This window comes from Ornithodoros turicata, chromosome 10 (genome assembly GCF_037126465.1).
Source record: "Ornithodoros turicata isolate Travis chromosome 10, ASM3712646v1, whole genome shotgun sequence".
In the NCBI taxonomy this organism is placed as follows: Eukaryota; Metazoa; Arthropoda; class Arachnida; order Ixodida; family Argasidae; genus Ornithodoros; species Ornithodoros turicata.
The window spans coordinates 20,830,221-20,842,463 of NC_088210.1; the positions used below are offsets into that span (position 1 = coordinate 20,830,221).

The 12,243-nt window shown below is 46.2% G+C and overlaps 1 protein-coding gene and 1 long non-coding RNA gene across 3 annotated transcripts; one reads left to right on the forward strand and one right to left on the reverse strand.

Annotated features, from left to right (window-relative positions):
* Window positions 1-3,664: 3,664 nt before the first annotated feature.
* On the reverse strand, window positions 3,665-11,463 carry LOC135370947 (chymotrypsinogen A-like). Its single transcript, XM_064604888.1, has 6 exons — window positions 11,325-11,463; window positions 10,326-10,509; window positions 10,078-10,204; window positions 9,481-9,616; window positions 9,243-9,385; window positions 3,665-3,879 (listed from the first exon to the last, which is right to left on the reverse strand). The coding sequence occupies exons 1-6, from the start codon at window positions 11,374-11,376 to the stop codon at window positions 3,670-3,672; spliced, it is 852 nt and encodes a 283-aa protein (XP_064460958.1). The 5' UTR covers window positions 11,377-11,463; the 3' UTR covers window positions 3,665-3,669.
* LOC135370949 (uncharacterized) lies at window positions 4,663-6,395 on the forward strand. Of its 2 annotated transcripts, XR_010415477.1 has the most exons (4): window positions 4,663-4,770; window positions 4,961-5,084; window positions 5,141-5,266; window positions 5,485-6,395. It is a non-coding gene; the product is annotated as an uncharacterized LOC135370949 (long non-coding RNA). The 2 variants fall into 2 exon arrangements; XR_010415476.1 differs by having other exon boundaries at window positions 4,961-5,266.
* Window positions 11,464-12,243: the final 780 nt, after the last annotated feature.

The window sequence follows — 12,243 nt, forward strand, 5'->3', positions numbered from 1 at the left end:
ACGGTGCCCGATCACGTAACATCTGCATCGCATCTGCACTATATAGTTGAAATAGGTGTAATCGCATCCGCGCAGATATTGAGTATGTCTGCGCGTGCGCAGTCGTTGCACTTGTAGGAACAACTCTGCATGACGAAAACGTTATGTTACAAACTTTTTTACTTTTATGCGTACAAATTACTCAGGAACATCAGTGAATTTTAGGTGCATCGTACGCCATCGCCGTTTGCGTACGTAAGGGATAGTGTTGGTGGTCCCGCGCACGCGGAAAACATAAAGACAGCTTCGCGCAGTGCGCAGAAACACCACGCTATCCCTCACGTATACGCAAACGCGGTAGCGTAAGGCGCACTAAAACTCACTATTATGCCATTCACAATTGTCCAATAATAGCAGTTGAAGGCACAGCAATTCACTTCGACATCTGTTCACCGCACGCCATACTGTCACGCTGTCAAGTCATCTGGCTCACATCTGCTCAACACACAACAAACAAACCAGTTGTGATTTTCTGGTTTTGAGCCCCTGTGCCGTCTTTTTTGTCTCCTCAACTCAACTTGCCGCTTTTCTCGTTTTTATCAACGCTATATGTCACCTGTCCAGTGTTCTATGAAGCGCCTAAACTTAACAGAACTTGATGTCAGCAACGTATGAACTGCGGACTTCGGGCCCTTCGAGAGTTGCTCGCTTGCCTCTACCCATCACAACTGATTCAATGTTAAATTTATTAATTGATAAAAATGTTAATCAATTCAGTAGGGGGCAAGAGCCTGACTTGAGCAAGGCGACTGCAAGAAGGTTTCATGCACGATGTACAGGATATTTGAAGTCGTTAGTTTAAGTTACGTTGAACACCCTGTATATGCATATAGATTTATATCGAGTATACAGCACGAATATAGTGTGCCTGGGCACTGTCTTCGGGGGTTGACGTTGACAAATCGTGACAGTTGCCTATAAAGTTTGAATGCCTCGAAGCGTTCAAGCGAAGCAGGAAACGGTCCTGTGGAAATAATCTCGTGGATTTGCGAGACCCTGAGGAAGTTGGACAAGTTGGTATTTGGAGGAACGTTACCGCAGGAAACATTCTTACAGCGAATACCATTTCCGTGACATGTGATCAGATGAATCGGATATCAAAATGTTCTCATTTGCGCGATGAAGACATGAAGGCATTGTGAAGTCACCGTAAATATTCGGAACAGAACCCCGTATATATTATAGTATAAACACTACATATAGTCCTATTCCATACTAGTAATGTACTATATACATAGTGGTACAGTATTATGCACTGTGACACCATCATCTTTTCTTATTGATAGCAAAATCGATCGTATTCTTTTCTGTGACAGCTATAGTCTGAATGCAAATTACCTCAAAAATGTCTGCAGCGCATCTTGTGGAGAAAATCAAAAGGCTGCGAATGGAGCTGATTGATTGATTGATTGGTAAAAGAAAAGAAATTGAGATGTTACTCCCAAACTACTCGAGACTGGCTACTCCAGGACGCGTTTATTAGGGATCATTATATGTTAAACAAATGAATGGCGGTGATCTGTGCTATGTTCGTGTTAGTTTTCTTGGCTGTTACGTAATTTATGAGATAAATCGAGTTTCGCAAAAAAATCTCCGCGTTACGTTCATTTTGGTGCGATGTAATTTATCAAATAAATCTAAGTTCCGCAAAAAAAGAAAAAAAAAGTATCAGCATTTTGTCAATCTAATTGCGCAAGCCTCCGGTATCCAGGATGCAGTCGAAGCTCGTGATTTCTTAGAATTACAGATGAATTAATTTATTAATTAATAATTCATGAATTAATTATTATAGTATCTGCGAAAAAAAAGAAATGATTCTCTACCTTCCTCTCTCTTTCCCTGGCCCAATCCTTCTGCTGATTTCGAGATTTTTTATTTTTTTTTTTTCTGATTTGGAATGGCCGCTGCAGAAGATGAACCCCTTACAGCGTCATACGTAGCTTTCCTATCATATACTGATAAACTCGTCCACCCTTCCGTGATTTCTTATAAAAGCAAACACGGACATTACGAAAGGTGAAGTTGAAAGCGTTAAGTTGATCATGTCGTTCAGTGAATCGCAGGACGATTAATATATGTACCAATATTCAGAGTAACTTAGAATATAATGCGCTCATCTACAGGAGTAAATTAAGCTTGTCCAAATAAACATCTACTTTGCACTTGGGAACCAGTCGTAGGCAGCGCTTATCCAGGAAACATTATCGCCGCAGGAAAAAACCAGGTTATATCTCGGACATCACGGGCAACGTTGCCCACAAACACGAAGATAGTATAAGATACGAAGATGATAAGATAGCGGGACACAGTATATATGAAGAGCGAGAAATTGAATACGTCATTCTTCCGTTAAAAGGAAACGCAGCTTTTGCAATCGCTTTGAAACGTACGTGGTTTTCAGCCAAATCGAATGCCGTTTTCGAAAGACCCCGTAAAGAAGACAAAGCTGCACTCACCGCTGGACCGTCTCCGCCCGGCAGAAGATTTGTCTCGAAAAAAATATATTCCTCGAGAGGCCGCAAAATAATTTATCCACTACGAACCGGGGCGTGGACTGGGGTTTATAGCGCCGTAGAGAGAGAGCACGTCATTGGTGGAAGGTGTGTGACGTCAGTGACCCCACAAAAAGGAAAACGGGATGTGGAGTGGATGGATGTCCCCACGTTGGCCCCATAAGAAGAACCCCCCCCCCCTCCACCCTCCCTCCTTTCCACTCACCCCGGGCCGACAGCATCCCGATGGCAGATTGGAATGTGCATTTGTTTGTGTTGGCCGCGCGCGTTTTGTACGTGGGGGATTCACTGACAGCTCTGCGTCAAGTGGAATGCGATTGTGCCCCCTTTTTTGTCGTGTGTGTTTTAGACAACATTCTGCATATTGCCGGGTATTTTTGGGGGGTCAGACGCAACGGAGTGTCATTTCTGAAAGGATCACCTCCCTTTTGGTTGCTGCGAAACAATTCCGAGTCGTTTCTTGCGGAAGCTGGCTATTAAATTGACGTATTTTACGAGAACTAGCAGCGAAGTCACAACCAATGACGATTAAAATTGTATGGTGAGTCGCGATTTTACGTTAAAGTGCCCGAGAGAACAAAATACATCAAAACATAGAGTTGAGCCAGTTGGTAATATACATCGCGACAACGAAGATCGCAGTATAAGAATCACGAAGATGTGACTCCTGATGTCAATGAGAAAATTTTTCCATAACTTTTTGGCATGGAATACTTTTTTTTTTTTTTTCACTCGGTGTTTTTCGATACCTTGGGGGCAGTTTTTTTACAACTTACCCATCTCGGCGTGCACGAAATGAATTGTTTGAGCATTATCTCTCTCTCCCTCCCCCCTTTCTTTTTCTTGCACAGAACAAGAAAAGAACACTTGCGGGGAAAAAAAATGCCTCATAATTTGAACTATCACCTTCACAATGAAACCTCGGGTTTATTCAGCTTCACCACATGTTCATAGCCATTTTTCAATGTCGAAAGCGTGTCCGTGGATGCTGGTAACAATTTACGCTATTAAGGCACCAATTTTCCACCGACGCAGAGCGAAATGGCTGACTCGACTGCCATTATAAGGCTTATGGATCGGTGTAAGAGTGCATTACATAGAACATCGTTTGATCATTTCAGCTTTCAGACATGGTGCATATGTGCAACTTTTGCGCGCGATTCTCCGCATTAAGGAAAGCACTGGTAAAGCTAGCCATGAAATAGGTTACATCCGTGAAAAGCATGGGCTCATGGCGCAGACCGCATCCTCTGGGTCCTCCTGTAAGGACTCCCTGCAGAACCCACCGGTCTCCGACCTTCCGCACCAGAGGCCCCCCGCTGTCTCCCTGTAATCGACCAACAGATTATTAGTGGGCACCTTCTGTAATTCAGGATAGACGACTTGAGAAAATCCCAGAGTGCTTAGCGCCGCTTTGAACTGTGGGAGTTTACTAATACGAAAGAAACGGGTGGCCTCCAAGCTGTTTCGACTTCTCCCCTACCGGTCCATTGTCCACGACGTGTCAAGGTCAGCGAAAGCGACACGTGAAGGATTATTCTTCGTTCCCCACTCAGTAAGCACCCAGGATGCAATGCGTGCGCAAGGAGCACTGGGATTTTCTGAAATTGCCTATTAGCGTGCGCGGTCAAACTCTTATTTATTCCGAGGCGAGTTCCGTAGGTCCTAACATTTGTGCCTGCTCAGGTCAGTGCTTCCCAAACTGTGGGTGGGCAGGAAATTGATAAAAAGGGACAGCAACAGTTTCTGCTTAAGTCCCTTCCTTCCCGAATTTTGGTCAGGGTAGGCAGGAAAGTGCACGCTCTTGAATATACCCTATACTAAAGCCACGAGGATAAATCTTCCCTTTGCCACGACATACCTGCGCGAACTTGGCTTGCTGCGGTTGTGGTGCAGTCATCCGGGCGATGATAAGTAATGGTAGAAGTGCAAGGGTGCAGCCTGCAGGCGAGCTGGTACATTGTAAAACGACGATAAAACCTGAGACAAGGAACAGAAAATAACAACACGACACGTTGTCTCGGGTTTTATCGTCGTTTTACGGTGATAAGGAAAACTTTTCATTTTGTTATCTCCGGCACGATTAAGTTTGGGATACGCCCCCCTGTTTTCCTTCCGCGGGCATTTAAGGCAAGGCACGACGACAGTTGTGGTTCTTTCTCGTTAGGCTGTTGGAGGAGTAGTACGTCCGCACTGCCGGCTGCAGGAATACTGTGATGTAAGTCAACCAGCTCTGTTGTTAACTAAGTTTGTGTTCTTCGGGGTTGCGGTCGCTATCGGAACCACCCGATGTTTCTGGGCGGTAAAACTGGCGCCCAACAGTGCTGATTTCGACTCGTCGTACCGTTTCCCCGGGGAGCACTTCGTAGTTTTAGTTAGTGTGTTTGCTCAGCTGTTTTCTGCCGCAGTCTGTTTTCAACGCAGGTTCCTCTACCAGAAGAAGCCCGACCAGGAGGACAGTGACGAGGATGAGTCTGTGCCAGTGGCAAAGGACTTGCTTCCGCTTCAGTCTGTAAGCTACTGACTCAGCCGGTTGGTAGCAGCACGCCCGCCGCCCAGCCGTCCCCGAATTTCGCCTGGATTTGCAGGTTCCGCCATTTTCGGGATACAGCAACCCCAAATCCGCGGAAGACTTCCTCGCCGACTTGGATGCTTTACAAACGGCCGTTGGAGTCTCCGTCGTCATCCTGCATCGAGTACTTCCCGCAGCTCTGGTAAGCTTTATGGAGTAGGTCTCGGCCCCCGTTTGTTTGAGTGTTTAAGTAGCTGTTTCGGGAAGAGCTCCTCCCCCCCCAGACTGTGTAATGCGTGTGCTTGGAGCCCGGACTTAGCATAGTGACCAGAGCAGCTTAGAAGACCTTCTGCAATTCAGGAGTTTTACCGGAGAGCTGTCCCTCAGAGAGCGCACCTTACATAGACGTTAACGTTTCAGTACTAGCGAAGCCGGCCCAATCCACGTTTCTCGGACCTCAAGGAGTACGCAGATCGTATCTTGGAGCATGACAAAAGGCAGGGAGACCCCGGGCACAAGTTCGTCACGATCCCAATCTTTCCCTCCACCACATCGGAGTCTCAACCCGCTGAAGATGGAACGGCCCAGGACTGGTTACCGCGGAGTCTCCTCGATATAACAAAGGCCACACGTACGTGACTCGGGAGGCCCTTCACCAACGTCGCCTTTGAGAAGTGCTTCGACATCAGCAAGAGGCAGCAGAGGGAGCTCTGCGTGGTGCCACTCTCTCCTTCACCGCAAACACCTCGAGACTTGGCCGCAGCAGCGGACACCGTTCGCCGCCTCTCCCCTGGGCTACTAGCACGGCCATCTCCACGTAGACAGCGAAGACTTCATCCTCGACCTCCCTGAGGTTTAAGGGGGATGTATTGCAATCATCCGGGCGGTGATAAGGAAAAGACTATCTCAGTGCTCCGGCACGTTGAACTTTGGGATACGCCCCCTGTTTTGTTTGTATATCCCTGACAGTTATGGTTCTTTTTCGTTAGGCTGTTCTAGGAGCAGTACGTCCGCACTACCGGCAGCAGGCATATTGTCAAGCAAGTTAATAAACTTGCTCTGTTAGTGGTTGACTGGCTTGTTCTTCGGGGTTGCCGGCAGGTCGGAACTAGAACCACCCGAGTTCTGTGGGCGGCCAATTGCCACAAGGTGGTGTCGATGGAAACACTCGACAAGCGCGGCTCAAGCCGGAACTGAGAGTAGTTGCTGTGTTCAAACTTCTGATCAAATTTTGACAAACTGTGCTCTAACAAGCTCACTTTAGCCATTTGAGCAGTCATTCCTTTGTTTCCTAGCGGTTTCATTAAGTGTCCAATAAAATGTCGACGTCAGTGTTGTGTATTACGGTTCACGGGCTGAAATAGAAAAGACTGTGTTATATTTTTGATGGGTAGCAGGAGTTTGGGAAGCACTGGCTGAGGTTATTCGCGGGAGCATTGCGGGCCATGTCCAAATATATGGGAACATGGACAAATTGTACGAGGGTAGTTAAAATACTTGTGAACCTCTCGCTGCTTCGTACTGAAGTGCGCTTCGTGTCAATGTGGAAATATCGCTTCACAGCCACACCAAGACAGATCGTTCGCAACAATTCGCGTTTTTCGCCAAATCGACGCCGCACAGCGGTGAAACTCTGGACTAGCCGATCCATGGAAAACACGGCCGACCCCGCGTTCTATTGCGAAGTTTCTGCTTTTCGCATGGGTCGCTGACCTGCACCTGTATTTTGCTGTTGAAATCATGGATGAAGGGAACAGTGCAGAGAACTACCAGCAAATTAAACCAAACTACTTTTGTTCTGTGCCGCAATGCAACTGCGCTCCAAGGGGACAGCCAGTTTGTCTTTCCGCGTTTTCTTCTTTCCACGTATGGAATACCGCCTACTTTGACGCGTCCTCTGAAGAGCAAACCTGTTACATCAGCAATAGTTGTGTGTATGGCAGAGCTCTTGGAGCGGTACTGCCTACATATCTGATGAACGTTCTTTTTCTTTTTCTGAAGCACACTTCTGTGCAACTCACGTCAGGAAGGGAAGCAAAACCTTGTCTAGGCACAACAGAACAATTTTTTTTTCAAACTTGAGTAGCCATTCTGTGCAGGATAGCGCGAAAACTTATACCAAGTCAGCTTTGTAACTGTGCATTTGAATCAGCGCGTCAAATCACTTGGGGAAAGAATGCGACGTTTCGTTAAGGTTTCCCAAAAACATACGTACCAGTGACACACTGGTGTGGCAACATTACCCTGCAAATTCTAAACTACATATTCCTACACGCGCTACACAGAAGATCTTATCTGTAAGAGAGCATCAGCACAGATATCGTGTGATTGCATGTCCCTGACATTCCTGCAGCGGAGGACACTCACTGCTTGCTATTTCGGCCTCGCAACCGGTAAACTTGAAATTCACCTTCACGAAGTGTGTTTGATCAACACGGGAACACGCCTGAACTTCGCAAAAAGCAACTATAGCCTTCTCTTTGGACAACTCTGTTACGCCTGCCAGAAGTATATGAGCAGCGTTTAATACACCTTCGCCTTCAACGCATCGAGAATCAACACTGCAGTTCAGAAATCTCAAAATCGAAACTAAGCGACAACCTGGTTACGTCCGCCATGTGTGAGGTTAGATGCGCCACCTACAGGTCGCGCTAAACGCGAATACAACTAGCTTATACCCGTGACACAAGTGCAGGATAGAACCCCTTTGAAGTAGGGGTCCTTTACACCTTTGAAGGACTCCTTAGGGAAAGGAGTTCGCGCTGCTAACACACGACAGTGGCGATCTCGCATTAGTGTAGTGTATCTTAGCGCACTCCGAAATTGTTCAATGCCTCAGCGATACGGGCGTAGACTTCACCATTGTGTTTCTGTCCACACAACTCACCTAAATTGTCTTCCCATAACTTTATTAAGGCCCCCCTGTAAGTTTGGAAAACTTTTTTAACGACTGATAAAAATGTTGAACATAGGCATTTGTGAGCTAAATTATTGGGATCTGCTAATCATCGGTGGATGCTGCTATCGAGGCTACACCTTTCGATCGGAAAGGAGATCGTCGATCTCCTTTTTCGAAAAGGTCCGTTATCTAAAAGGAGAATCTTCGTTATCGTGTGTCAATGTACAGAAACGCCGTTCCGGCAGGTGTCCTCCTCTGGGAAGGCCTTCAGAGTGCCCATGTGTCTGGGGTGCTACACTGCAGCCACAAATTTAATGGACACGGAATGACTTGACAAAAACAAAATATGTCCGGAGATCTAGAGGAACTAGTATTACAGGCCCTGGGATATATATTCAAAAGAACGACTCCAGCGCGCAGTTCTCGAGCACTAGAGAACTTACAATCCCGCGGGCCAGAAAAGCTCTTTCCCTCAGCTGTCAGTCTCTGACGTCAGGTCATCCATCCAATAGTGAGGCTCGCGCCTTCTTTTTTTTCTTTCTTTTTGCAGCTATATTTGGGTCGCCCGTACCCCGTCTGACGATTCAACTGGTCACCTTGCTCCACCGCTGTAGCAGTCTATCCTCGGCAGCCAATAAAAGTGCTTGGATGATATGACGTCATAACGCGTCAGAAGGAGTCGGGAGAGCTCGCTGCCGCTGCGCGTACTTTTGTGTAAACTCATTTTCTCAGGAAATTGTTGATGTTACGTCACAGTTCCTGAAGGTAATATGTTCGTGTCACGCGATATACAAAACATATATTAGAGGTGCCTTCCATGCCCCTTTTTTGCCTCCACATCCTCCTCCGCCACATGGACACATTAGACAGGATGTCGTCTGCTGCAGCCAATCGACGCAGACGATTTCACACACAGGCTTTATGTGGCTACAAGTGGCTGCCAACCCGGCTCATGTCGGCTCCTTTCCATATAGCTGCGGCCGCCGAAAGCGCGGTCGTGATTGGCGTACTAATGACTACGTCACGGCATTTCAGCGATCTAGGCTTTGTTTACGGTAGGTGGCGTTTGGATATGTCGCCGGCTTTTGGGGCCGCACTCTCGGCATTCTGGGAATGCTGGTACCTATATGTATACGATTGGGTACTGCAAATCTAGCGATAAACTGTGTTGACTTTGTAGCAGCATGGATAACACCAGATTTTGTACGCAAGTGCACCGAAACTTTATGCACCACGCACTACAGTTCGTTTTTACTTCATTAGTAAGCAGCGTGCTCACTTTGCAAGACGACCCCGCTCCTTCATGGCTTGCACAGAAAACACCGTCGGGAGGCTGGTACCTGTAGGTCGTGTTACATTGGTCGTCAGAAACCGTCCTGGTTCTCATCTGTTTCAGATGCGGAGACATTGTTTCCGTGGTTACTGGAGATTTAAAGAAAAAATGGATTGATAAAGTGTGAAAAACGAGAATCATGTAGCAAGGGACTTCTATAGACAACTAAGATGCCAAAAGATACCGTTAGATATTCCCCAACCAGCTAGGTATACGTCTGTGCCGGCAGGAACGTGGTCACTGTTTCCTGGGAGACATATTGGCTGGACGGTGTCCGTAAATTCAGCTTCATTCTTCAACGTTACGATGGCGATATCGTTCTGGAAAGATTCCGCCGCAGAACGACATTGCAGGCAGGCTCTTTATTTAAAGTGCCACTACAGGTTTCTTGAGAAAAATATTTGGCTTCGTATTATAAATCGATTACGCAGTGTGCGCAAAACACAAATGCAATCAGTGATCATCACACGATTCCACTAGAAAGAACCCCTAAAACTTCGTAGTTTCGGATTTTCCGAGACGTATATGTGACGTCGTCGCGAGCTCTGGTGTCTGTCTCCTAACAACAGCGCGCGTCTCCGCTCTCCGCCTCGCGTTGGAAGACTGGCAGCAGCTGTGACGAGACGACGAAGATCGAGAAACAACCGAGAAACAAAAATATTTTCGGAGAACAACAACAACAAAAAAGGAAACGGTACGACTTTAAAAACATGAGATTTAGTCTTAAGTGACACACAAGCGCATGTGCAGGCACTTGAGCACTTGCACGCCGTATACTCACAGCGTTACCCTTCACGTATCTCGGATGTACACAGATCTCTTCTACATCGAAAAATTGTTCTCCTTTATCAAGTCCGTCCCGGGTGTGTGAGCCTAGATGGACTTGCACCATACTGGACGGCATGCCCCTGAAAAAAAAAAAAAAGAAATAGAAGTAAAAAGTACGCGCCTTCAGAACTTGCGGAATATAATTGCGCTGCGAAAATTCGCTCTCTGTATATCCAGCGAGACCAAGTTAGTTATATTCACTTGAAACAATGAGCCGCTGTTAAGACATGCTTCCGGGTTATGAGTGCTCCGGCGCAGAAGTGTTCCGGAACGACCCGTTTCTTGTAGATCCCTGCGTGCCATGGCCAGCTACCTGGTGTGGCTTCTTGGCCACCAAGGATGCGGTCGGACAGGTGAGGTTCTATCACAGGGTGCCCGCAGACATCTGAACAGATAGTATGTCAACAGACTTGAAGCAACAGTTTGTTTTCTTTCCTTTTTTTTCGCATAATACTTACTTACTTATTTAATTTAACGTAATTATTCGATCGATTAATTATGAACTTAATATTCACCCGATTAATAGATATATAACAGATTGTGCGAGATCTAAGGTTCAAATCGATAGTTCCTAGAGTAGATGTGAGGTGAGCATTTGCGAGAACTCAGAATGCGTCTGTCACGTTTGTAGTAGAGAAAAATGGCTACTACCTCACCTGTAAAGCAATTAATAAGTAAGCAAAAAGCATCAGTTAATTATATTCTCAGTATCTCTAGGACTTCCGATTATGTAGAAGTTGCAGCTGTAACTTGATTACTTTTGCAAGTAATTGTAACGCACTTGGTGACACTTTTGGAATGTCAGTTGTCAATTGGCGGGAAGCAAGGTTGTAGCGTAACTCAATTACTTTTCAGACTAACTGCACTCGCATTACTATTAAGATTTCGTAATTTGAACTGTACTTCAATTCGCTCCATGAACATGTAGTTGTAGACAATTCAAATTATTTGATGGACGCGTGGCTGTTCCAACATAAACGTTCATTCGCATAAACAACTTCCTAAGGCGACATAAATGAAGCAATGTCCCAGATACTATTTCCTTCCTCTTTTACTGACCCATTAATGGAATACGCAAATACTGACGACTAAATTTTTCAGTACAGTCCGCAATCTGCGCTCTTCCAGCAAAATTTTAATATGTTATACGATTCGCTAAATGATTTCAACCTGACAGCCGCCACTGAAAGTGTTTCCTACCTTCATATTGCGCTGCTGCAGCCTCCACTACCAAGAGAAGCAGAGTCCACATTTTGATTACGGCTTAGTCGTGCTGTGCACGCAGACGCACAGTACGCGAAATATCGCGAGAGGCCTTCACACAACGTGGACTGGAGTGGTAAGCCGAATGATAATCGTTATCTCATCACATAACTTGCGCTTTGTTTCGGGATACAATCTCAGCAAAACACCATTATCACTCGGACATTACTCAGACACCTGAGCATAGTGACCAGAGTTCATTTTATTCGGTATTTGCGCCGCGAAGCAACTGCAGCTACGAGCAGGAGACAGGGGAGTTAGTATGCGTCCTGGGCCGACTTCGGGGGAAGCTAGAGCAGAGATCTGCCTGAAAGGTCTGCAGGAAAACACGGGGAAAACGTCAGACAGCATAGCCGGTGGTAGGATTCGAACCCACAACGACCCAGTCTACAGCACGGCCTTGGAACCACCTCCAACAAGCAGATATATATATATATATATATATATATATATATATATTATTTTTTTTTCACACGGCCATGCAAAGAAATACAAGGGTTGTTCAAGGTTGACGGAGACTTGAAATTCGGGAAGCACCAAATTACGTCAGTTTTTTAGAGTATTCACCGCTGCGACAACTCTTTGATGCCTTTGGCGTAGAAACAAGTGGGCTGCTGTCATAGCCACTACAGGACATCCCTCTGGAGGGCTTCCTCTGTGTGGCTTCATCTGGGCTGTACGGAGCATAAGGAAAAACCTACCAGCGCATTTCGGCCAGGGTTGCTATACAATCATATTCGCCGTGTGAGGCAGGGCGTTGTCACGAATAATAATGACCCTTCCGGACAACATTCCAGACCTTTTCTTGTGAATTGCGTTTTGCACGGCACCCTTTATCAACGTGTGGGCATTCATC

Excerpts from the sequence above, each read along its gene's own strand:
- LOC135370947 (XM_064604888.1), bottom strand. The coding sequence starts at position 11,376 with ATGTGGACTCTGCTTCTCTTGGTAGTGGAGGCTGCAGCAGCGCAATAT. Across the intron at positions 10,510-11,324 it reads TGCAGCAGCGCAATATGAAG|ATGTCTGCGGGCACCCTGTG; the intron begins GTAGGAAACACT and ends CTATCTGTTCAG. Across the intron at positions 3,880-9,242 it reads GAGCGGGGTCGTCTTGCAAA|GGAGACAGCGGGGGGCCTCT; the intron begins GTGAGCACGCTG and ends GGTCGATTACAG.